This window comes from Pinus tabuliformis, chromosome 9 (assembly GCF_031772625.1).
Source record: "Pinus tabuliformis cultivar Carrire ecotype Pingquan chromosome 9, CPIR1, whole genome shotgun sequence".
Taxonomy (NCBI): Eukaryota; Viridiplantae; Streptophyta; class Pinopsida; order Pinales; family Pinaceae; genus Pinus; species Pinus tabuliformis.
This window is the reverse complement of record NC_142307.1, coordinates 487,071,288-487,099,140: the sequence shown is the minus strand read 5'-3', so window position 1 is coordinate 487,099,140 and position 27,853 is coordinate 487,071,288. Positions and strand designations below refer to the sequence as shown.

General features: G+C 39.6%; 1 protein-coding gene across 1 annotated transcript in view; it reads left to right on the top strand.

Annotated features, from left to right (window-relative positions):
- LOC149149331 (uncharacterized) overlaps window positions 1-27,853 on the top strand; it is a 109,832-nt gene that overhangs the window by 42,235 nt on the left and 39,744 nt on the right. The window contains exon 3 of the mRNA XM_089441375.1: window positions 11,047-11,154. Coding sequence (XP_089297501.1) covers window positions 11,047-11,154 — 108 coding nt within the window. The remainder of the gene's footprint in view (window positions 1-11,046; window positions 11,155-27,853) is intronic.

The following is a 27,853-nucleotide window of genomic DNA, read 5'->3' as shown; positions in this document are numbered from 1 at the left end:
AATCACATGCTTGATTCTTCCCTTTCTAAGCAAGGCACATAGTCTATCTAATGGGCTAAGTTGTCTTCTTTCCAAAAGCTTTCTCATGTTCTGCAACATTCTCTACCAAAGGGTCAAATGTGAGGGACTTCATTTCATCCCTAGCTTGCAAGGATTCAAGGTAGTGAGGATATATAGGGTAGAGGGCTGTGATGAAGATTGTGAGAGGAATGTCTATCTTCACTCCAATGGCATTGAGGTCATGCATTATGGCGTTGATCCCAAAATCTAAAGCGATGTGATTGTCATCCTTCAACTTTGGGTTGAAGAGCTTTGCCAATAATTGTACGAGTTCTAATTCTGAGTGTAAGTTTACAAATCCTTTAATATATTTAAAGCACCACAAGTGTCTTTAGTAGAAATAATATAGTGTCTCACCTCTTCATTTACTTTGCAAGAATCAAGGTGTAATGACCCACCTATAAATAAAATACGAGTATTAGCATACATAGGAGACCTCCATATGATAGCTACGTATGCATGGACCCGCATGTATCACACTATATATAAGCTAGTTACTACAGGAGGAGATATAAATTAAGGTAATGAATTAATACCTCACTAGAGTATCATATATATGATAAATCCTTAAAGTCAACAGAAAATGTTAATTTTAATTTACAAATTTAAATTTAAAATTTAAAATTAATAAAATAATAATATAAATTAATATTGACACGGAGATGGGAGGAAGGCGGTGGATGGGGAATTAAAAGGAGGAAGGAAATCTTGAGAAGGGGAGGAGGAAAAACAGAGAACCATTTAACACAAAGATACAGATGCTCTTGAGTTTTGATTGCACTGGAGTTTTTGGGCACGGGGATCAGGTTGCTTCGATTGGAAAGCATTCTGAGATTGTGTACCCAGGTTGTACCCAGTTCGGCGGGGTGGTTTTGGCCGTTTTGGTAACTGTTGACCACTACTGGTCAACTACCCATGCAGTACACCTCCCTTTTCTTTGCAAAAAGGGGCAGCACCTGATCAGCGTTTCCGTACCATCCTGCAGTCATCAGCAACTTGATCATTTTGATTGTAAACCCAGTCTGCATGTATGAATTGTAAATAATCTTAGCAGACATGAGTCGTGTATGTGTATTGCCTAGGTGGACCTAACTTTCTAGTGGTAATCTACGTACCGGAAGGTTTTTCGTCTCACCGATCCATCGATCGGCAGAGTTTTCCTTCAAACCTGACCCCAAAGCCGGGATGGATTTTGTCATTAGAACTTTAGGAGAATCCTAGTGTGTTGATCTGCTAGATTATAGTTGTGTCGCAGAACTGAGTGTTTTGTGGAAATTTTTTTAGATCCAGTTTTTTTTCGGAAATAGTCATATTTTTCATGCTGAGATCTAAATTTTCAAGTCGAGATGCGAAATTGATATCTGGTTAATGGTTTATGATTCATGGTGGTTTAAAGCATTCATCTTTATCTTTTTCGAAATTCTCAGTTGCTGGATATCGTTTTCATCATTCTAAGAGCATTGTGATTTAGCTGATGATAGATGACTGCTGTTCATGGTCCATATTTTTATATCATTTAACAAGCAATCGTTTTAAACACAATCTCTTAAGGCACTGGTCTGCTAAATTAATCAAATCCATCGAGTGCTTTTTATATCGTATCTCGTGTCTCCCAACCAACTGGTCGACAGTTGGCCTCATCATCTCACAGGGACTACCCCCCTTAGCCGCGGGAGACAGGCTTAAATGGAGGGATCGGGGATCAAAGTGACAGCCCCGGTCTGAGCGTTGTCGTGTCAATCCGCGCGACAACATTTTTTGGCGCCGTTGTCGGGGACATTTTGTTCTCGGTGTTTCAACGACTTTCATCATTCATCGTTCATCTTCCTATCGTTCGTTTGAGCCGGCAACGCCAACATTTTTTGGCGCCGTTGCCGGGGACATTTTGTTCTCGGTGTTTCAACGACAATCTTCCTTCTCTTTTTTATCTTTTCATCTGGCCCGGCAACGCCAACATTTTTTGGCGCCGTTGCCGGGGACAGAGTTTTCCTGTTCCTGGAGTTTCATCGACATTCACCTTCTCATCTCTCATCTCTCAGTTGAGCTGGCAAATTCAATATTTTTGGCATCTTTTCATCCCATATCAGCAACATCTCTTGGGTTTGTTTCTTGTTTGGGTGGCGACTCCATTTTCTCATTTTTCCCAGACAAGAAGCCTCCTGCATATCTGTTTGTTGATTACTTCTTGGATCTTAGAATCAGATTTATTGTTCAAGTGGCGACTCCACTTCTTTCATCTCTTGATTTTCTTGAGCAAAGATCTAGTTCTATCATTCATCTAATCCCTTATCATTCATCATGGATTATTCATTTAAGCCATGTCGTTTTACTGAACGTCTCCATGATTTTCTGGAAGATGCCATTCCTAAGTTACCTATTTTCTCGGGTGGTGATCCAATCGCTGTTAGAAGGCATCTAGTCTTGTTTACTCGCATCATGATCATATACTGTAGATCCCCTCAGTTTAATCATGAAGATATCAAAATGCGCCTATTTGTCCTTTCTTTAGAAGATGATGCTTTGAATTGGTTTAACAATTTTCCAAAGGAATCTTTCACCTCTTTAGAAGACATTGTCGATGCTTTTAAAAATAGATATGGTTATCCAAACAGCTTGCCTTCTGCCTCTAAAATTGTGCAACAAAATGAAAGTAATTTGATAAGCGGTCCAGCTGAAAGATCCCAACACGATTCATCATGTCAGAATGTGTCATCCACTGGAAATATTGCAGATCAAGTTCATGATAGTGAAAAATCAGGGACAAATGACAATGAAAGGGAAGAGCAAAAGCAAATTTTACGAGATCTAATGATGCTGGTCAGAAATATGGAAATCAATCAAACTAATTATGTCAATGATGTGAAAACTTTATACACCCACTTGGAAAAACGTAATAGGGAGATTGAGGTCACGCAAAATCAGCATGCTAAAGAAATGGAGGCCATGAAAACTAAATATGAAACAGAAATTGGAAACGTGCATAGCAAGATGTCAGTCTTAGAGGAAAATATGGTGACCATGAAAGCTGATCATGATAGGGAAATTGACTCTATGCAAAACAAGTTACTAACTATGGAAGAGGAAATGACTATCATGACGTTCAATCATAATAATCAGTTCGCTGACATGCAAGCGAATCATAAAGAATAAATAAATTTCATGCAGCATTACTTGATGGACATAAAGGAAAAGAACAATAAAATGGAAGAACATCATGCCAGACAAATCGGTGATATAAAGGTTGAACACTCTAGACAGATGGATTCCATTAGAATACAGGTTCAAAGGTTTCAGCAATTGGAAGATGAAAGAAACCAGGTGACATCAATAGATCAGGAGCCTTCTCATTTGTTGCGACAAGCTCCATCTTATTATGAGGAGGTCATTGGTTCAATTGAAAGATGGTTGATTGAAGGTGATCCAGATAGACTTAAGAATGATAAAGATCAGATGCGGGCTAAAGAAAGACATATCACACATACTTCATCTGATAGTTTTGAAACAGAAAGTTCCAGGTCATCAGTAATTCAACCTGCCAGAAAGAAAAAGCGCAAGAGAAAGAAAATAAGGAGAAGATTTGACGCATCAGACGGCCGTGAGCAGCTTGATTTTCGGATAGGAAAAAGTCCTACCTTATGTAGAATTGGACATGGTACATCCGACAAGCAGCCGACAGATTTGCCTGAAAGCAGGCAAATGCTCAGTATGCACTATATTGAACACATCTGATGCCGTAGGGCATCCTTTGTATCGTATTTCTAACCCTACTCCTTGTTTTTTCCGCATTTTCGTTTCTGCTTTAGATAGTTAATAAATGAAGAGCTTTTATCTTTATTGTGCTTAATGTATATGATGATTTTGGAATGGACGCTACTTATTTTTATCTGTGTGTTGTATGGGTGCAGATTCTGGATTCTCACATTCCTACAGTGCAGCAACGTGTCCCCAAGTAGAGCCAGATGTTGACCACTACTGGTCAACTACCCATGCAGTACACCTCCCTTTTCTTTGCAAAAAGGGGCAGCACCTGATCAGCGTTTCCGTACCATCCTGCAGTCATCAACAGCTTGATCATTTTGATTGTAAACCCAGTCTGCATGTATGAATTGTAAATAATCTTAGCAGACATGAGTCGTGTATGTGTATTGCCTAGGTGGACCTAACTTTCTAGTGGTAATCTACGTCCCGGAAGGTTTTTCGTCTCACTGATCCATGGATCGGCAGAGTTTTCCTTCAAACCTGACCCCAAAGCCGGGATGGATTTTGTCATTAGAACTTTAGGAGAATCCTAGTGTGTTGATCTGCTAGATTATAGTTGTGTCGCAGAACTGGGTGTTTTGTGAGGGTCTGTATTAAGTGGGTTTGTCCCCTTGAGATGTAAATTGTAAAAAGTCATCATGAAATGTGTCTTGAGGGTTGAAAATGTTTTAAATCCCCTCGTGAGTCCTAAGTCCTAGGTCCTAGGTGATGTTTCCAAAGGCTTAGTTCGATGATCCATTTAAAAAATGAAATAAAATAATAAAATAAATAAAAATTAAGAAATTTAAAAATTTAAAAATTTAATAATAAATAATAAAAAATTTAAAAATTTAAAAAAAAAAATGAAATAAATAAAAAATTCAAAAAAATTTAAAAATTTAAAAAATGAAATAAATAAAAATAATAAAAAATTAAAAAATTAAAAAATTAAAAAAATAAAATATAATAATATTTTAAGTGAATAAATCGACGGATGAGATCAAGAGATGTCTTGATCCTCATCAACGGTCGAGATCATTTCTACATGGATCACTCGAACTAGCCGTTGGGATCATTTTCTTTATATAGGGTCTTAGGTGGTCATTTCAGATCATTCGATCTGTGAGTCTGATACTGAAGAAGCTCTCTTGTAAATTTGTTTCTGGTTAATAAAAGAAGACTTTGGGGTCCATATCTTGCTGGTGTTACTCTCTTGAAATGTTGTGAGATTGTTTAATTTTCTGCATATGTTATTTTCAGCCGTTAATAATAGCTTTTTGTAGAGTATTGTGAGCACAGGTATCTTGTTCACTTGCTAGGGTTTGAGTGTTGTTAGGGTTTCTGAAGTAATGGCAGGTATCTCCATTATTTCCTGAGATCTAACAGCATTTTTGCCCTCTTTATTGACAGTTGTTTTGAGCTGTGCAGAAAATATCATTGAAGGAAATTTTGTGGGCGTTCGGGGAAGTTCTCGGCTGAACCAGCCAACTCCCGCAAGCATTTTTTGCTGAGCCCAGTTGGATTTGATCCTGGGTCTATCATTCGGTTTATTTTTCTATGTTGCATGAGAAATTTTCTGAAGTTTTTCACAGTGACGATCTGAAATTTCTTTTCTTTAAAATATTTATGTGCTTACTGCTAAATCTGGCTGCTAAGGGGCCAAATTTGTAAAATAATCAGCTGTCTTAGAGTTTCAAATTTTTTCATTAGGGTTTCATTTTTTTTGCAGTTTTTATTAGGGTTTAGGGTTTTTAGGTTTTATTTTATCACATAAAAAAAAAATTGAAATTGTTTTTGACAGGGAAATCAGATTTCATTCGTGGCCCCATGCCCTGTCAGCAGCTATCACTCCATACTCCTGCTGCCTATCGACTACACGCCTATCTTTCAGTTTTCACATGTGCTCAGGTTCTCACGTGACTATCACCATCGACTGAGAGTACTGTGAGCGAATTCATAGAGTGCTGAGAGCGTAAGAGTTCGTCGATTTCAATCCAAATCGAAAGTTTTCAAACGCTGGATTGCTTAAGGCCGTGCGTGGAGGGTTTCATTTCGTTTTAAATCTCTGTCCGCTGCCAAATCGAATTTTTTTTTATCTGCGTGGCTCAGCTCATCATAGTTAGGCATCGATCTGAGCTTCCCACGGTTTAAAATGGCGGGATCATACATCATGTGATTCGAACTCATTTGCAGCATTCTCCGGGGTGGCTTTAATGAAACGCTTCCACAAATCCTTGCTGTCTACAGGAGGAAAACCTGTGAAGTCACCTCTGCTCATTGAAAACAACTGCAAAACTGCGTGTGACTGCAGCTGCTGAAGATTCCGTGGCCCTGCATTACAGAAAAAATCAGTTGAAGTCTGCGTCGGATGCTTCAGGAGTATGGCATGATATGGTGATAACGAGAATTTACTGAGAGGTATCGCGTGCCAGGTAAAAATCGATTCATTCCACGTCGTCAAAATAACCTGCAAAAAAAAAACTCATTTCCGCCGCCAAATCGTGGAAACCAGGAAAGAAGATCCGATCTTAATAGAACTCCTTCAACGCAGCATCCTCAGGTACACTCCAAAGCAGTTTGTTGAATTGTTGATCTCCGTGAAAATACGTGTTAATTTCATCATTTTTTCTGAGCTCGAGGCTATCAAAACGCCGTCATCTGGTGTCTGAGTCTGCAAACCCTGCGGATTCAGTAAATGAACATTTCAATTCTTTATAACGTTTATGATCTTCCGCCTAGCATCATTGTGGTTTTGATTTGAGTCTCAGTTTCCGTTAGATCTATCGTGTTGTATGACCGCATTCTGCGTTTCTCCATCCTCCGTAAATCTCAAATTTGATTACCATTGCCGCCGTTATCTGTGCATTTTCCTGTTCACGCATTTGAGAACGTTATGCTCTTACACACCCGGGTCACGCCGTCTTCTCTTGAAAATCTTTTCCGCCTGCAAATAGTCGTTTTTCCTTTTCTTTCGTGTGTGTTTTAGAGTGGTTACGTAGGTTAGCTTTAGACAGGGTTTAGTATAGTTTTTTTTTTTTAATTCGATTTCATTTTGATTTAGATTTGCTTTATAGTTTTGTTTTGATATATATGAAAATAAAAAGAAATGCGATTTTGCTTTAGGATTATTAAATCTCCTTTTTTATTTTTTGACTTAGGTTATATGTATATACCTTTAGATTTAGATTTTAGATTTTTTTTTTTTTTTTTTTTTTTTAATTTTGATTTTAGGAATAGTCTTAATCATTTAGTTTAGATTTAGTAGATTTTAGTTTTGTATAGTTAAATTTTTTTTAGATTTTAGTTTTAGAATAGATTTTAAATTTTAAATTTTTAGATTTTTTAATTTCCTTTTTTTATAATATTGAAAAAAAAAATTAAAAAAGAAAAAAAAAAAAAATTTCGAAAAAATATAAAAATTTTGTGGAAATTTTTTTAGATCCAGTTATTTTTCGGAAATAGTCATATTTTTCATGCTGAGATCTAAATTTTCAAGTCGAGATGCGAAATTGATATCTGGTTAATGGTTTATGATTCATGGTGGTTTAAAGCATTCATCTTTATCTTTTTCGAAATTCTCAGTTGCTGGATATCGTTTTCATCATTCTAAGAGCATTGTGATTTAGCTGATGATAGATGACTGCTGTTCATGGTCCATATTTTTATATCATTTAACAAGCAATCGTTTTAAACACAATCTCTTAAGGCACTGGTCTGCTAAATTAATCAAATCCATCGAGTGCTTTTTATATCGTATCTCGTGTCTCCCAACCAACTGGTCGACAGTTGGCCTCATCATCTCACAGGGACTACCCCCCTTAGCCGCGGGAGACAGGCTTAAACGGAGGGATCGGGGATCAGAGTGACAGCCCCCGGTCTGAGCGTTGTCGTGTCAATCCGCGCGACAACAGGTAACATAGCCGGGACAAGAACTGCAGCTAGGACAAAATTACAACAGAACAATTGCAGTAGAGCTTCGCAGCAGAGCAGGCAGGTTGGTATTCATTAGTTAAATTATTTAAATTGTGTGTTAAATTACATATTCTGATATTTGAATTTAAGGTCCTTACACAAGGCATATGCTTTCTTGTCTTTGTTATTCAACATGGCAAGTTCCTTATCTATTGTAGTTCTGATAGGTCCACCGTCATCCTCTTCTTCACAAATGCCATCCCACAAATCATAAAAAATCAAGAGTGTGTTTGATCTTTGTGGACCATTTTGGATAATTTTCTTTACCAGCCAGCACTACACAAAAATGGAGATGACAGACAGCATTTTTATAAACAAAATCATTACAATAACAAGGGCGACAGATGTTGATGCACCACATCTATAGAAACCATTCTCAGGTTGTGGAATCTTCTAATACTAGAAATGTTTCTTTCTCCAAGCCTAGTGAGTTTAACTCACTGATTGTTTAGAGTCCAGACAACTCTTGTTACAAGTGATGAAATCAAATTTTGCTGAAGATCCGTTTGAGGTATCGAAGAAATCTTTCCATTTACTTGATTTGTCGTGGCCCATGGAGAGAGAAAATTCTTCCTGGAATGCAAGGTACATGTGGCTGCACTGTTTTATATACTTTTGAGACTTCAAACAATGATATCTTATAAACTAGATAACAAAATGAAATTTTGTAAAAAGCCCATTTGAGCCAATAGTAAATCCTTTATACACACTCTGAAATGCTCTATAGAGGTCATGGCACCTGGATAAACTTTGTAGAAGTTGGCTGCCCTACATTCCATCCATTATTGTGCTTCTATGTGGCCATACAATTATGAGTAAGTTGAGAAAGGGCCGAAATGAGGTAGTGACAAGATTGATGAGTTGAAAATCAGAGGTCAACCACAACGACGAATGAGAATGAAGATCTGGTGAACTTTTCAACCCTCATTCTCACCAAGCGGAGAGAGGACGGGCGGTAATGACAAAGTGAAAGGGAGTAGCAACACTAGATCTGCTCGCGGCAGAAGTAACGTCGGACGTTACTGAGAGAGATTTGACACCAAATTATGGGGGGCATTTCTGCACATGGTGAAGAGAATGAGCCATCCCATGGTTAGCAATGGGAAGGAGGGAATCATGGAGTTAAAATAGCCTGCTCTGATAGCATTGGCAGGTAGAGGAGTAACTCCATAGTTGAATGATGTTCATTAACTCATATCATGCATATACACGAGAGGAAGTTGCCTTTGGTTTCATCTTGCAAGAGGTCTGGATCACTCTTCTTTTTCACCTATGACTCTTCATATTTCTCCTAACTTAATATTTATAAAAATATTTACAAGATACCTGAATCCATAAGGATTAGGTAAGGATTGAGGTATCTAACATCCTAAGGTTTTTTATGATCTTAACCTTGTAAATTTTCATCCTTGAGGCTGTTATTATGAAATAAAAATAGCAGTGACATTGGACAATATTTCAATCCTTAACAACCCCAAGCTTCCAGGAAATCCAAGAGAAAAACATCGAAGTGTTTTGATAAATTTTAATCCCCTAAGGCAATGTGACCATATATAAACCAGATTTGAAACCTGTTATTTACAGCAGTAAATACAACATCAAAATAACCTTTATCTTCTTCAATTATAAATTATAATGTTAAATCACTTAACACAATTATCTTTACTTTATGTCAAATCAGCAAGACATATATAGTTGGAAATTACAAACCATGAAGAACATGGATGGCTAAAAATCAAATCTGCAATCTACACAAGTATTGGACAGCTGAAAATTTCATTAATATGCATAAGACGAAGTTCATTTATATACCATAGCCTAGTGGAAAACCCTAGCTCCACCCAGTATGAATCACTCAAGGTCCTCCAAGGCAAGATGTCTCCTCTTCTTCCTCTTCACCAAGTACAACCTACAATTTCATCAAAATATCCTTATCTCCAAATCTCCAAAGGATGAAACACTAACCCTAATTTTCAAGATACTCCAAGAAGTTCAAGAAACCTAGCAACTCCGAGAGAGAGAGAGAGAGAGAGAGAGAGAGAGAGAGATCAAATACAATTGAAGCTATAAGAGAGAGAGGATGACTAGTGCACTCCTCTAGTCACATCTCTAACTCGAGATGAACAAGAATGAAAGAGTATTAAGCAATCATCATCTCCAACGTCTTCTTCACAAGGGTAAACCCTAGTCACAGACTCACAATAGCAATTTCCCAAAAAAGACGTCCTCTTTTCCTTCCATAGCTTCTCATGGAGCTTCCTCATAAATTGTAGTGAATCACTCCAAGAAGACAAGTATGGAGAGAAGAGTATGATGATGATGAATGAAAGGACTTTCTCCTTCTTCTATATATATGAGAAGTAAGGGAGTACATATATGACCGATACTTTAAAAGGAACCTATAATAACACATGTAGATTGACACATGTGGAAAGCTACACTCCAGGGTACACATGTAAAGCTTCAAGGTGATGTCATCGACAAGCAAGGCTCCAAATGCAAGGGTGCTCCATGAGGTGAGTCCAACACTCCTACAAACCTCCAAAGGCTCCATCAATCCTCCTAAGCCATGTACTCTTGTAGGCCCACTCCCTTTGTATCAACATTATTGCAATCTAGAGATTCTTGAGCCAACTCAAAGCCTCCATACAAGAATCCAGGCTGCCCCGTGTTATCTAGGGCTTGATATCCTTCTCCAAGATGCACAACACTCCTAAGTAGGGCGTTCTCCAAGCAAAAAAACATCTCCATGTGGCCATTGCGAAAGACGTCAACCAGATTTTCAAGAAAACTCCACTGCTCTAGGGAAGAAGGTCAAACAAGCACACAAATGAGGTCAAGTAATCATTGCTGAAGCCATCTGCAATGCGCAAATCCATCATAAACCATCGCTCATGTGCGAATCCATCATGGAACATCTAAGGGACCAAACATACACCATGTTCCCAAATCACATGAAGCACCCCCATACACAGTGTAAGCACTTTCAGAGTAATCCAAAAGCTAACACTACAGGTCTTATATCTACTGTACATAGTGATGTTCTAGTTACCTAATTTTATGTGCCCGCTTTTATTTTTACAATTGTATCTCTTCCTTTGTGTATGTCTGCCTTTGGGTGGAGTGTGAGTTTGTGTGCAAGAGAGAAAGAGAGAGCTAAAATGGAAGAGTGATGAGTAAAACCTATATTTTAATTTTCTCAAGGCTACAGAAGTGGTCAATGGGAAGACAAGTCATATTAGAGAAGACTGACAACTTGTTTTCACCCTGTTACAGATTGAACATTGTAGTGAGCTGAAGGTGTCCATTTCTGGAAACAATTCTGATCTATTTCAAGGAAGAGTTAGAAGTTTAAAGATCTCAGCAAAAGGAGCGGTGTACAAGGTTTTTATGTTGCAGAACTTTACTCAAATTGAATGCATGCATTTGTTTTTATTTTGGGGCGAAGAATACTTCTCATACTTTTCTTGAAATACCAGAAGTTTGCCATTTTCTTTTTGTCATTGAGCATTGTCATGAAACGTTATTCTCATTTAACTTGCTGAACTCAACTTTTTGCACCCATTTTTAAATCTTGAAACGATTTCTGCAGATACCAAATTTTGAGGTAATCATAACAGCATGATCTTTGCTTATGAATGCCACTCATAAATTTACATTCTGTTTCATTTTTTATGGATATCACATTGTAGAATGTTTTGACATACAAATTACAATGAAGTTCTAGAGGGTTTATTTGCTTGTGAGTGTTCTATGTCTTGAAAGTGCATTACAGCTATCACCTTTTTTATAGTAGTGGGATAGGTTGTGTTACCGCTCAAACTAGCAGGGATCCTAGGAGGGGTTTTCTATAGAGCAATTACTAGGTCAAGTGGCAACAATGGAGCAATAGCCCACTGTCACCTCAGCTAAAACTCCCTGCTATTTACAGACTTTCATCGTTGGGAAGAGTCCCGGTATGAGAAGAATCACTAGGAAAGATAGATCAATGATTGGATGCAAAGTGATTCCAAAGCCTATTCACAAGAGAGGTTTAGATGACAAGCTTACTTTCTTTAGAAGCAAGATGTATGGCTCTCTAACAAGTGCTAAGAGGATACTAGGGTCTAGAGTTGAGAGGTATGTCTTGATAAGGGGTGCCCTAAACCAAAGAATCCTAGAAGAATAGGGTTTCTAAGCAATCCTTGTGAAGTTGGAATTACAATGTTGCGGACCACAAAGAAGCCCTAGTGGGCCCAGACAAGGTCAAGGGTTTGGGGTTGAGCAACAAACTGATGGACTTGACCAAGTTAGGGAGGAGAAAAGGTTCAAAGGAATTAGATTTCTCTTGAAATTTGAATGCAATATCCTGTTAAATTTGGCAACTAGGGGCAAAGTTCACCTTGGACAACTCATATGATGCCGCTGATATTTTTATTGGATTCCTCTCTCCCAGAGGTGTAGAATTGATCTAAAGATCATCTTATTCTAACATGTACAAATGGAATTATGAATATATTTTGATTATGGACAAATTGTCAAGGTTGGCCAGCCATCTAATTTGCACACTCAAGCCCACAACGTTGCATATAAATACAAGGAATTGAGGAATTTGACTAGTCAGATTTCACTTTGATTGGGCAAGTGAAAATTGTATATTGTACTCTCTCTCTCTGCTGAACTTTTGAAGAATTATAAGAAGAATTGATCAAGGGTTTCCCCACATTGGGGTTTGTCCCTGGCTGGTGCCATATCTTGTGTCCTCTTGTCTTGGCTTGTCTTCTACTGTTATTGTTTATGTTCTAGCTGCGTTTTACTGTCATGTTGATGTGATTGCTAAACTGGATATTGATATTGAGCTAATAAGAAAATTGAAGTAAAATTGCTCTTAAGCATATAACATACCATTGTTATCTAAAATTAACATGGTATCAGAGTTGAGGTGAAGACAAAGCCCAAGCAAGAGTGAGAAGAGCAATCACTAAGAGGAGCAATCACTGATCAAGGACAAGATTCAATGGCCTCCACATCCTACTTCAAGTCTGATGATAAGCTTCATGATAAGTCTGATTATAATGCATGGAAGATGTCTCTTGATTTGACTTTAGAAGAGCAAGATGTTATGGATTATGTGCAAGGACAAATTTCAGAAGCTCCTTCAAATGCATTGGCTACTGCTAAGACAAAGTACAAGAAAGGTGAAGTCAATGCCAAGAAGATCATTAGGGATTCCATTCATAAGCATTTAGTTGCTTACATCTCCGATTTGAACACATTAAAGGAGATATATGACAGGTTGGTTGGCGTGTTCAAATCTAGCAATGCAAACCAAGTTCTTTTCCTCAAGAACAAGCTGAAGGATATAAAGAAGGGAAGAAATGAAGACATTCAATCCTACAGAAGGGAAGAAATGAAGACATTCAATCCTACTTCATGAGGATTACTAAGATAAAAAATGATCTTCTTTCGATTGGAGAAGCTATTGCCGATAGGGAGCTTACTCTCATTGCCCTTGGAGGACTCGCTCGTGAATGGCACGTGTTCAACACCACTATTCTTAACAATGACATGATTCAATGTTTTGAAGAAATGTTGACTAGATGTTCTCAAGAAGAAACAAGGATGATGGAACTAGATATGCCTTCAAATAGGAATGATCCTACTGCAATTTCCGCTCATGCTAAGAAGAAGAACAATGCAAGTTCAAACAAGTAATGTCAACGAAGGCCGGGTTTAAAAAATGGACGGAAGGGAAGATGCTTCATTTGCAACAAGTTTGGCCACTATGCTAGGGAGTGTCCTAATAAAAGGGATATGTAAAAATCTCTGTTTTCCCACCCCGGTTTTCAGTTTCTCCTTATTTCTCCCATGTAGTTAAATGCCCATTCCCATAACCATACATTTAACAGATTGAAAAAAATAAATATTGCTGAAAACACAAATTCTGGAAATTTTTCAGAATGCTGGAAATTGCAGAATTAAAAATCAGCAATCAAAAACAGCCATTAAAACACATTAAAACACTGATATTTTTGGTCAACTTGACCCTGGAAAAACCCCCTACAACTCTTGGGGAAAACCAGTTTGAGAGCTCTTCTTTATTTCTGAAAATTGCCTTTTTACAGTGAGAATTATTCAGCAAAAAATCAGCAAGCAAATTTACGACTTATCTCCTTTCCCGTGCCTCACAGCAATCTGGAAATTACAGCAAACAGGAAAGCAATAAATGCTGTACGACCTCCGTTTTGTGTGCAGAAAAATCAGCAAACTGCTCCTCGATTTTTGTGCAAAAATCTGCCTTTCACTATGTGTTGAATCAGCTGTACAAATCTGCTCAACTGCTGCCTTGGAATGTGTGCCAAGTTGCTGTCTCCTTCTCCTCCCCGCTCAGAAATCTCTCTTGCTCTCCTTCTCCCAATCTGCTCATGAAAGAATGAATGACCTTTTCCTCCTTTAATATAACTCCAAGTGACTTTTGGGTGATTTCTAAATCCAATGGCTGAAATAGATTTAGATCAATGGTTGAGATTAAATGCTCATTTAAATCTCACTTTCTATTTTTTAATTCACTCCACTTTAATAAAGACCCACTTAGTCATTTATTTCCAAAGTCACTTTTCCTTTCTAATTTTTCATTTACTTTATAAAAGTTACTTTAAAATTAGACTTAGTAACTTTATCACTTAAAGTCACTTTTAAATTAGATTTAACTTTATAAAATTATAAAGTCACTTTAGGAGAAAAATTAAATTCTTTTGGACACTTTTCCCTAGGCCAAAGATCAAAGCCTAAGGGAACCACCTGTCCTCCGGTACCAAATTTCAACACTCCCTCTTACCGAGGAAGGTGTTCCTCACCACACCCATCTTGTCTCTGAAGTAGACATGCTTGCCCCGTGGTAAGGCTTTGGTAAGGATATCTGCAACCTGCTCATCAGTGGAAATATACTCAAGCTTCACAACTCCCTTCTGAACATAGTCTCTGATGAAATGATATATGATCCCGATATGCTTTGACCTGTCATGAAATACTGGATTCTCCGTGAGTTTAATGCAACTCTGATTATCACAGTAAATCACTGAAGGTCTCAACGGCTGACCAAATAAGCCAAACAACATCTTGCGAAGCCAGATGGCCTCACAACTAGCTAGACTGGCTGCCATATACTCTGCTTCCGCTGAACTCAGTGCTACTGACTGCTGCTTCCGGCTGAACCATGACACTACTGCTGAACCCAACCCAAAACAACACCCTGAAGTGCTCTTCCTATCAGAAGCACAACCTGCCCAATCAAAATCAGTGTATCCTGCCAATCTCACTCCATCTCCTTGCCTGTAGTCCAGACCATAATCCACTGTCCCCTGCAAGTACCGCAAAATGTGTTTTGCAGCCACCCAGTGAACCTTCCTCGGCTCACACATAAACTGACTCATCGTGTTGACTGCAAAACAAATATCTGGTCTAGTGTTGACCAAATACATCAAGGAACCAATCAACTGCCTGTACAATGTGGGATCCACCAACTCGGAATCCGAAGCATGAAGCTTCTTCCAGTTGGTGATCATCGGTGTCGACATGGGTCTACAATCCTCCATGTGGAATCTGCTAAGGATGTCCACAATATACTTCCCCTGCCCCAGGAAGAAATGCCCCTCCTCCTGCCACACCTCCAAACCCAAAAAGTAATGCATCAAGCCGATGTCCTTCATCTCAAACTCCGCCGCAAGATCTCTCTTGCAGTGCTCTATGAGTCTCTCTGCACCTGTAATGATCAAGTCATCCACATACAACACCAGAATGAGAGGCTCCTCACCAATCACAATAAAGTAAAGGTTCGGATTTGCCTCACTCTTTGTGAAACCCATCCCCTGCAAGTATGCATCTATCCTGGAGTACCAAGCTCTGGGAGCTTGCTTCAGGCCATAAAGGGCCTTCTTCAATCTGCACACATGGGACTCCTTCCCATGCACCTCAAAGCCCTGTGGCTGCTCAATGTACACCTCCTCCTGTATGAAGCCATTGAGAAATGCGGTCTTCACATCCATCTGGTGGATCTTCCAACCCATCTCTGCTGCTATCGATATAATGGAGCGGATCGAAGTATATCGAGCCACGGGAGCGAAGGTCTCCTCATAATCAACTCCCTCTACCTGGGAGAACCCTCTAGCCACAAACCTCGCTTTGAATTTCTCAATGCTGCCATCTGCAGCATGCTTTACCTTGTAAAGCCATCTGGAAGTAACCACGGATTTGCCCTCAGGCCTCAGCACCACCTCCCAAACATCATTCTTCATGATAGAAGAATACTCCTCCTGCATGGCCTCTCTCCAGACCTGCTGGCTAGCTGCCTCCTCATAGCTAGAAGGCTCAGAGTCAAGGATGCTGGTAACCATCGCCATATAGCTACAAAACCTCTCAGGTGGTCTACTCTCTCTGACCGGCCTCTTCGGCTCAGCAACAGATGTGGCATCTCTCAAGGTGTCCTGAAGCCACTTGGGCTTCCTCTTCCCTGAGCATGCTTCTCCCATAGGAGAATGAAACTCCTCCTCCTCATCACCATCAGTAGCCTGAACTCCTGACTGTCTGTCTGTTGTCCTCCTGCCTGCACCTGAACTTGTAGAGGCTGAGGTACCGTGTGAACTGTCCATCAGTGGACTCCCTAGTGAACTGCTCTGTGAACTGCTCTGCATGCTGCCCGGAGCACCACCCCTCTGGCTCGATGAGCCACTGCTCACTGACGGACCTGACATCCTCATAGATGTACCTCCTGATCCTTCTGATCCCTGCCCACTGGATCCCTGTGACTGACTCAACTGCTGCTGAGGGTCTGGCTGATCCAGGTACTCTAACTCCCGTGACCTCCTAAAGGCCCTGTCCTCCTCGAACTTCACATCCCGTCTGACAACAACTCTCCTCTGTGCAGGGATGTAAATCCGAAAGGCCTTTGAGGTCTCACTGTAGCCCACAAAGATACCCTTCTCTGCGGTGGGCTCTAGTTTGGTCCTCTTCTCCTTGGGTATATAGGAGTATGTAATGCATCCAAAGATATGAAGATGACCAAGATCAGGCTTCTTCCCAGAGAAAGCCTCCTCCGGAGTCATGTGCCCCAAGGCACGATGCGGACTCCTGTTCTGCAAGTAAACAGCTGTGTTGCAGGCCTCTGCCCATAAGAACAATGGCAACCCCTGATCATGTAACATGGCTTTGGCAGCCCCTATGATGGATCTGTTCTTCCTCTCCGCAACCCCGTTCTGCTGGGGGTTGTAAGGAACAGTGAACTCCCTCCTAATGCCTGCCTCCGCACAATAGTCAACAAACTCTCCAAGGGTGTACTCTCCTCCATTGTCCGACCTCAAGGACTTGATCTTTCGACCTGTCTGAGTCTCCACAAGAGCTCTGAACTCCTGAAACCGTTTGAAGACCTCACTCTTGGTCTTCAAAAAATAAATCCAGGTCCTCCTGGAGTGATCATCAATGAATAAGACATAGTACTCATATCCACTCAAGGAAACATGAGACATCCGACCGCTCACATCGGAATGAATCAAATCAAGTATCCCAGTCGCTCTGCTGTCACTGCTGGGAAAAGGGGATTTGGCAAACTTGCCCATCGCACAACCTCTGCAAGTATCAAAGTGATCAGTACTGAAATCTGGCACTCCTGTAGTGATCTCCCGCAATGTCCTCAAGGCTCCATGATACATATGTCCCATCCTGCGGTGCCAAATCTCACACAGCTCAGAACTGCTAGCTCTGCTATCGGTACTACTGCTCAATGCCAAAAGGGGCTGGAATGCAAACTTGTACACCTTTGCATGGCGTACACCTATCACTCTAGCTGAATCAGCTGGAGTGCCCCTGGGATACATCAACACCTGTCCTCCCCTGAACAGTACCTCATATCCTCTGTCCTCCAAAGCTGAGACGGATATGAGGTCCTTCCTCATCCCTGGCACATAAAGAACCTCTGACACCTTCAAGGGAGGTTTGGACTCCCTCTGAAATGTCACTGTCCCCACCCCGACTGCTCTAACAACTCTGTCATCACCGAGTACTACCTCGATATCAGTGCCACTCTCTGAAAGCTCTGAGAAGTACTCACGGACTCCTGTCATATGACGTGAAGCCCCACTGTCCACATACCAGATACCTGAAGATGCTCCGCTAATCGAGGGAAAAGCATGCTCCCTCTGAACCTGTGTGGCAGGTGATCCTGCACTAGAGGACTCACACGTAGTGAACGCAAACTCCCGGTCAAAACGACCTGCAAAGTCCTCAATCTCTGCTGAAGCTGCCATGTCCTGGTTCTTCCCCTTCTTCTTCTTCTTCTCCGGACACACAACTGCATAGTGTCCCATCTTTTGACAATTCCAACACTTCACCTTGGAATAGTCCTTCTGTGTGTTCCCCTGTTTACCTTTACCTTTGTCTTTGCCCCCACCATTGCTTGTGAAAGCCTGCTTCTTCCCTTTGCCTTTCTTGCCTCCTGCCACCAATTCTACGTCCTCATCCTGCTCAACTGGCTTGGCTGCCCCAAGCTGTCCTTTCCTGATCTCTGTCTGAATACAATCATCCCAAAACCTCTCCCATGTGGGAAGGGTCTCACGTGCACAAACCCCATCAGCAAAGTTCAACCATGAACGGGGGAGGCCATTCACTGCAATCCGCACCAACTCAGTGGATGGAATGGCCTCTCCAATCGCTGCCAACTCATCTCTCACATTGGTAATCTTTGTGAGATATCCAGCTGCACTATCATTCCCCATTTTAATGTTCTTCAGCTTTTCCTTCAGGACCATCTTCCGGTTCTCATTGGTACTCTGGTAGAGATTGGACAATGCTGTCCACATCTCATGGGCATTGCTCTTTCCTCTCACATGAGGAATGAGGACTTATCTCATGGGCATTGCTCCACCCTCAATCTCAATGACATCCTGCTGTCCTAAAACTGAAAAATAGCACTGCTGTAGTAAAGATAAAACTGTTGTTTATGGAAAAATCAGCTTGCTGGAATTTTCTGAGTGAAAAATCAGCAACTCTAATTTTTCCTTTTGCTGTCTCAAACTGCCCTTCAGCACTCAAGCTCCGATACCATGTAAAAATCTCTGTTTTCCCACCCCGGTTTTCAGTTTCTCCTTATTTCTCCCATGTACTTAAATGCCCATTCCCATAACCATACATTTAACAGATTGAAAAAAATAAATATTGTTGAAAACACAAATTCTGGAAATTTTTCAGAATGCTGGAAATTGCAGAATTAAAAATCAGCAATAAAAAACAGCCATTAAAACACTGATATTTTTGGTCAACTTGACCCTGGAAAAACCCCCTACAACTCTTGGGGAAAACCAGTTTGAGAGCTCTTCTTTATTTCTGAAAATTGCCTTTTTACAGTGAGAATTATTCAACAAAAAATTAGCAAGCAAATTTACAACTTATCTCCTTTCCTGTGCCTCACAGCAATCTGGAAATTACAACAAACAGGACAGCAATAAACGCTGTACGACCTCCGTTTTGTGTACAGAAAAATCAGCAAACTGCTCCTCGATTTTTGTGCAAAAATCTGCCTTTCACTATGTGCTGATCAGCTGTACAAATCTGCTCAACTGCTGCCTTGGAATGTGTGCCAAGCTGCTGTCTCCTTCTCCTCCCTGCTCAGAAATCTCTCTTGCTCTCTTGCTCTCCTTCTCCCAATCTGCTCATGAAAGAATGAATGACCTTTTCCTCCTTTACTATAACTCCAAGTGACTTTTGGGTGATTTCTAAATCCAATGGCTGAAATAGATTTAGATCAATGGTTGAGATTAAATGCTCATTTAAATCTCACTTTCTATTTTTTAATTCACCCCACTTTAATAAAGACCCACTTAGTCATTTATTTCCAAAGTCACTTTTCCTTTCTAATTTTTCATTTACTTTATAAAAGTTACTTTAAAATTAGACTTAGTAACTTTATCACTTAAAGTCACTTTTAAATTAGATTTAACTTTATAAAATTATAAAGTCACTTTAGGAGAAAAATTAAATTCTTTTGGACACTTTTCCCTAGGCCAAAGATCAAAGCCTAAGGGAACCACCTGTCCTCCGGTACCAAATTTCAACAGGATACACCTCATGATGATGACAACCACAACAACAACAATTTCAGGGGCAACAACAATCAAAGGAATGGCAGATTCAACAACCGAGGAAAAAGGAATGCTCCCGCTCCTCATCAAGGAAATGGTCGCCCTCCCAAGAGATCTAGAAACACTAGGTATGATGAATCTAATGTTGTTGATAACAAGAAAAAGGAATTTTATCTTATATCTGCCCTCTCTACTGCATCTCCTCTGAACACTTTGGGAAATTGGTTGATTGATAGTGGTGCCTCAAGGCACTTCACTGGGTATAAGGAAGCTTTTTCAAATCTGATTGAAAATGATACAAATTTGGAAATTATCCTTGGAGACAATGCCACCTATCCTGTGAAGGATGTTGGGAATGTTACTCTTCATCTATAAGAAGTACTATATGTACTCGATCTAAAGAAGAACCTGGTATCTATCTCGACGATGGAGGACAAAGGATTCAAGGTGGCATTGTTATGAAACCAGCTCACAAAAAGATAGAAAAGAGAGATCCATGCCTTAGAATTCAGCCTCTTCGAGGGGGCAACCTCCTTTACATTACATAAATGAACAATTCTTGGATGATACAAATGAAAATACCTACTTTCTATATATAGGAGTCTAAGTGGTCCCAATACAATCAAAGCCTACATAACAATAATATTGTAGGGCACAACAATAACAATAGTGGGATTCTATGTGGCACAATAGTAACAATATGGGCACTACATGGGTACATCAATATAAATAAGGGGTATAACTACAATAGTAATGGGGTAATCACTAGTATTATAGGGACCCAACATGCCCCTCTCCTTCAAAAAAGTGTTGTCCTCAACGCTTGAGTAGTTCTGGATACTTCTGCATAAAATTCTCATCCTCCCATGTGGAATCTTCAGCGGATAAGTTCTTCCACTTGATAAGATACTCTGAAATTGATCGATTTCGTAGCTGTCGAGTTCTTGTTTCTATGACTGCTTCCGGTTCCAATATAATTTTTCCTTCCTCGTCAAGTTCTGGCAATATTGTTTGAACTGGGAGCTTGTCGCCTATAACCTTCTTTAAGCATGAAACATGGAAAACTGGGTGCAATCGAGAAGCTGCAGGAAGCTCCAATTTGTATGCCATAGTACCAATCTTTTGCAACACCTTGTACGGACCATAATACTTTGGTGATAATTTATTATCCTTCTTAGCTTGCTTGAGGGACATTTGCTTATATGGTTGTAGCCGTAGGAATACCCAATCACCTACATCAAAACTTCTTTCACTGCGATGTTGATCTGCCTGTTGTTTCATTCTATTCTGTGCCAACACAAGGTTATCCTTTAAGAGTTGGAGGACTTGTTGTTGATGTTCGATGTGATGTTCCACTGCCTGAACCTTAGAATTTTCTCTTAAATATGATGTGATGGATGGTGGTTGATACCCATAAAGTGCCATAAATGGGGTCATTTTTGTTGCTGTATGGAAGGAAGTGTTATACCACCATTCAGCCAGAGGCAACCATTTGACCCATTGTGTCTGTTTATCAGATACAAAGCAACGAAGATATCCTTCCAAACATTTGTTTACTATCTCAGTTTGCCCATCAGATTGAGGATGATAAGATGAGCTATGAGCTAACTGAGTACCAAGACAAGAAAATAATTCTGTCCAAAAATTTCCAGTGAAAATGGGATCTCTGTCACTTACAATAATCTTTGGGTTTCCATGTAGCTTTTGAATTGTTTCCATAAATGCAGTAGAAACTGTACTGGCTTTAAATGGATGTGATAATGCACAAAAGTGTGCATACTTGGTAAGTCTGTCAACTACCACCATGATGACACTCTTTCCCTCAGACTTGGGTAAACCTGTGATAAAATCCATTGAAACCTCCTCCCAACGTTGGCTTGGAATGGATAAAGGTTGTAATAGACCCGGTGTCTTAATTGTTTCAACTTTATTTTGTTGGCAAACCAAACATTCTGCCACAAACTTTTGAATATCTGATTTAAGGCCATCCCAAAAAAATTCCTTCTTAACCCTGTGGTAAGTTTTTAAAAATCCTGAGTGCCCTCCTAAGGGAGAAGTGTGCAATTCCATAAGAATCTTTTGTTTTAGCTGGGAATTCTTACAGAGGTATAAGCGATCTTTGTACCATAACGAATCATTTTTCCAGCTAAATGTATCAGACGTACTGGAATCTTGTTGTAGCTTTCGAATAAGTGCCCACACTTCTTCGTCATTCTTCCATTCCTCCCTTGCTTCATTTATCCAATCTGGTTGGATAATAGAAATAGCGCACAACAATGCTTCCACATCCTCATCCTTTCTTGAGAGTGCATCTGCCACCACATTTTGCTTCCCTTTTTTGTAGATGATTTCAAAGTCATAACCCAACATCTTTGTGACCCACTTTTGTTGCTCTTCAGAGGATAATCTTTGTTCTAAAAAGTATTTAAGGCTATCATGATCTGTTTTTACCTTGAAGTGTCTTCCCATTAGGTAGGGTCGCCATTTCTTAAGTGCATGGAGTATTGCCAACATTTCCTTCTCATAAATAGCTTTGCTTAAAAACTTTCCCTTGATTGGACGACTTTCAAAAGCAATGGGTCTTTCATCTTGCATTAGAACAGCACCAATTCCATTTCCTGAAGCATCACATTCCACAATAAAGGTTTTTGTGAAGTCCGGTGTAGCTAAGACCGGTGCTTGGCACATTGCCTCTTTAAGATGTTCAAAGGCCTTTGTTGCTTCCGGAGTCCATGAAAATGCATCTTTCTTCAATAATGTTGTTAGAGGTGCTGCTATTCTCCCATAATTCTTAACAAACTTGCGATAATACCCTGTCAACCCAAGAAATCCTCGCAGATGCTTTATGGATGTGGGGATTTTCCATTCCTTAATGGCTTTAATTTTGCTAGGGTCTACCTTAACTCCTTCATGAGATACAATATGACCCAAATATTCCACCTCCTGGACTCCAAAGAAACATTTGGATCTTTTTGCATATAATTGTTTCTCCTCCAATAGTTGTAGCACCCTGTCAACATGTTCAACATGATCCTTCCAAGACTTGCTGTAGATAGTATATCATCAAAAAATACTAACACAAATTTTCTAAGGAATGGTTTGAAAATTGAATTCATCAAACCTTGAAATGTTGAAGGTGCATTGGTAAGGCCAAAAGGCATGACCAAAAATTCATAATGACCCTCATGAGTTCTAAATGCCGTTTTCGGAATGTCTTCAATCTTCATTCTGATTTGATGATATCCTGAACGAAGATCCAACTTGGTGAAGTAAATTGATCCATGCAATTCATCCAGTAATTCATCAATGACAGGAATGGGGAACTTATCTTTAATAGTGAGCTTGTTGAGCTCCCTATAATCCGGACACATGCGCCATGATCCATCCTTCTTGTGCACCAATACTACTGGAGCAGAGAAAGAACTTTGACTCGGTTGAATTATACCAGCCTCTAGCATTTCTGCAACCATACGTTCAATTTCACTTTTTTGGACATAGGGATATCTGTACGGCCTGATGTTTGGAGGAACACTTCCTGGAATCAGATGAATAGCATGATCATGATCACGCATAGGTGGGAGACCTTTGGGAGTCTCAAATACCTTGGAATGATTGTCCAGGACTTTTTGGAGATCTGGAGAAATAGATGATTCTAATGTGGAAACATCTAGCGAACATAATTGTGCAATTACACCCCTTTGCTCCTTTTTTAGAAGCTTTGTCATACCATTAGAGCTGATTATCTTTCCTGGTTTCCCTGCAATACCCCTTAATTCAACTTCCTTTCCTTCCACAGAAAATTTCATGAAAAGTTCTTGAAAATTAAAAGCTATTGTACCCAAGGATTGTAGCCATTGGACTCCTAGTACAACATCAGCACCTCCCATTGGAATGGAAAGCATTGGGCTAGTCAATACATATTCTCCCATGGATAGCTTGATATTATGGCACTTTCCAGAGCAATTTATTGTTCCTCCATTTGCAATCATCACTTGACACTCTGGTGCTGGATATAGGAAGCAATTCAATTCTTTTGCTACCCTACAATGAATAAAATTGTGGGTGCTTCCTGAATCAATCAACACTATTACCTTTTTCTTCTTGATTTGTCCTTCTATCTTGATGGTTTGAGGAGTGGTAATTCCCGCCAATGCATTACAAGATATGGTTGGATTTATTTGTTCTTCATCTAGGCTTTGTTCCTGGAGTATATCTTCTTCTTTTGACCTTTCTTGCTCCTTTTCTTCTTCCTCTTCACAATCTATGTAGAATAATTTCTTCTCAGCACACTTATGACCCTTTGTGTATTTGCTATCACAATTGTAACAAAGCCCTTTTGCTCTTTTTTCTTCCAATTGTTGTGGTGTCAACCTTGTAGGTTGTGGAAGACTATGGGCAACAACACCTCCATCTTTATAGTTGTGAATGGTATGCTTCCTAGTTGCCATAATTTTGCTTTCCATTTTTCTTGCTAACCTGAATGCCTTCTCTAATGAATCAGGTTCCCAAAGGCGAACATCATGTTGGATATTATCCTTTAAAGACCCTATGAACACATCAATCCTATGCTGCTCTGGAATATCTTTTACCCTTATGTTCAATTTTTGGAACTCCTCAATGTGCTCCATTATTGAACCCTTTTGTTTGAGACTTATCAATTGGCTAAAAAAAGTGTTGTTTTTTGTATCCTCATAATGTGCTATCAATTCTTCCGTAAAAATTGCCCAAGTGATAAATTGTTTACGAGAGCAAAGCCATTGATACCATACAAACTGATTTGGTTCCAAATATAAAGTTGCCATACGTACCTTTTGTGTGTTTTGCACATTATTGAGATCAAAGAATTGCTCCATCTGTAATATCCATGTGGCGGGATCCTTGCCATCAAACTTCCTCATATCGATTTTTGGAATATGGTGGGTCTTCGATCCAACATTAGAATCTATGGAATCATGATTAACATTACTTTTGTTCACATCATGAGTTTCCTTTACAACCTTTTCACCATTAGTAAGTATCTCTTGTAGAAAATTTGTCAAATCTGTCTTCAAATCTGCCATGTCTGTCTTCAAATCTGTCTTCAAACTTGCCATGTCGTTCTTCAAATCTGTCTTCAAATCAGTCTTCAAATCATCCATCTTAGCTTCCATGCCCTTTATCTTAGCATCTGTTAGCTTTTGTGAGCGTGACATTTGTTGCACTTGTTCTTGTAATTTTGATATATCATGTAGCATTTCTTCCTCTTCTTCATGAGTCATGCTAGAGCTTTCAGGTTTCTTACTAGGTGTTTGCATTTTCTTTCCTCGGGGCATCAGTTACCGATAATAATGCTTTACTATGCCCTTTGAATTCCTTCAAACCAAGCTTATGCAAAAATAAAAAATAAAAACTACACACCTTTTTTTTACTTTGTAGAAGCCTGATATTGAATCTGATGTACCTCTGTAATTTCGAATCATCCAATTCTGAAATTGTGATCTGTAGTAGATTTCTGTGTCCTCTTTCCAATGCCACTAGTCTGAACCAAATTGGATTCTCCAAGAAAGAGTTATGCACAATCTCCCGCAGTGACCTGATTATAGACTGTTTCAGTAGAGCGAACTTGTATGAAGTGCCACGTGTCACTGTTTCAACCTTTGACTCTGAAAAATATATAAACGAAAACTATAGTTCGTCCTCTTTCTGTAACTTCTTACGAAATTTCAATCCGATGCTCAGAAAGAAAGTTATGACGATTTTCCCCAGGTCACCTGTTTTGAGTGTAATTCAGGAGTCTGCAAAAAGACCAACTTCCGCAGATCATATCTCCGAAAATATTGCGCAAAACGATCTGAAATTCGGACCCAAGGTTCAGCGCCAATTCTTCTCAAATGGGTTTTTTTTTCGACTTCTGAAACATCACAGAAAAAAAGTTATAGTGAAAATTCCACGATGACCTGTTTGGAGCAGCGAAACCCTAGAATCCAAAGCTCTGATACCAAATGTTATGAAACCAGCTCACAAAAAGATAGAAAAGAGAGATCCACGCCTTAGAATTAAGCCTCTTCGAGGGGGCAACCTCCTTTACATTACATAAATGAACAATTCTTGGATGATACAAATGAAAATACCTCCTTTCTATATATAGGAGTCTAAGTGGTCCCAATACAATCAAAGCCTACATAACAATAATATTGCAGGGCACAACAATAACAATAGTGGGCTTCTATGTGGCACAATAGTAACAATATGGGCACTACATGGGTACATCAATATAAATAAGGGGTATAACTACAATAGTAATGGGGTAATCACTAGTATTAGAGGGACCCAACAGGCATTCATCGATGGAAAGGTACGTGTGTGGAATAAAAATTTCAAAGATGCATTTACAGTTGGATTCAGGGTTTATAGCCTATATCAAGTTGGAGGAAGTCCATTGGGAGATATGTCTTGCGACACATCACTTCAATCCCAATTATGGCATCAGAGGTTTGCTCATCTACATTATAAGGCTCTACCCAATGTGAGGACAATGGTGACAGGTATGCCCGAATTTAAAGTAGAATATGAAGTTGTTTGTCAGGGGTGTGCCGAAGGAAAGCATACAAGGGGACCATTCCCCTCAAGTGATAACAAGATTACTGACATATTGCAATTGGTTCATTCTTCTATCTAGTATGATGCCTGTGAAATCATTGGGAGGATATTTATATTATGCTACGTTTATGGATGATTTCTCTCGCAAAACTTGGATATATTTCTTAAAGAAGAAGGATGATGTATTCTCATGGTCCCCTTGTATGCTTTCCATTATCAAGTGTTGGACTCCAGAATTCCTGAAGAAGTTTTCACCGTTAAGAAACCTGATGTTTCTCATTTTAGAATTTTTTGGTAGTCTTGTATATTTTCATGTGCCAAAAGAAAAGAGAAGCAAATTGGATGCTTCTAGGAAGAAAGGAACATTTGTGGGCTATAGTGAAACTTCTAAGACATATAGAATGTATGTGCTTGGTCAAAGAGAAGTGGAGATAAGTCATGATGTCACCTTCGATGATGATGCTACCCTTGCGAAGATTAGTAGCCTTCCTCTTCCATGGAAGGACAAAGATGCAGATTTAAGAAAGAAGGGAGAATTGCAAGATGAGCCGATGCCCGATGCTGAAGGACCAATGGATCCCATTGATCCACCCCCTCATGAGCCCTCCTCCTAAAAAAGGAGACCCTCATGGCTTAGGGAGATTCTCGAAGATGCCGAGAGACATGTTGCACCTAGGGGGACGTTTCATGAAAGCAAGAAGCCGAATAGGTACCAAGGGTACTTAATTGCAATGAGCACCATTGTTCAATCTGAGCCTTGCACATTTGAAGAAGTGACAAAGCACCAAGTTTGGAAGGATGCAATGAATGAAGAGTATGAGTTGATTATGAAGAATGATGTCTAGGATGTGGTCCTTAGACCCAAGGATAAATACGTTGTCACTTCGAAATGGCTCTACAAGATCAAGCAGGGTGCTGATGGAAGTGCTGAAAAGTTCAAGGCCAGATTTATTGCTCGAGGCTTCTCTTAAAAGGAAGGTGTAGATTATGATGAGATATTTGCACCGGTTGCCCGCTACACCAATGCTGCACGAAGCGGGGACGAAACGGGGACCTTTTTTGGAAGCGGGGACGCGGAAGCATCATTTTCCAAAAATATAGGAAGCGAAGCGTCTGCTATATATATATATATATATATATATATATTTGCATTTATACTCAAAACAAACATCCCAAATACCAAATTAGTTGTAGAAGACATGAAAACATGCATATTTTTGCATAAATCAAGATAGATATGGCATCCATGATTCCATTGTAGTTACTAGTATGTACATCAACCATCTATATTCTAGCAATTACAAACATACATCAAATTTTTAAGCATATTATAAAACATAAAACATTTAAGCATATTATAAAACATAAAACATAGAGCATATTATGGTTTGTCTAGC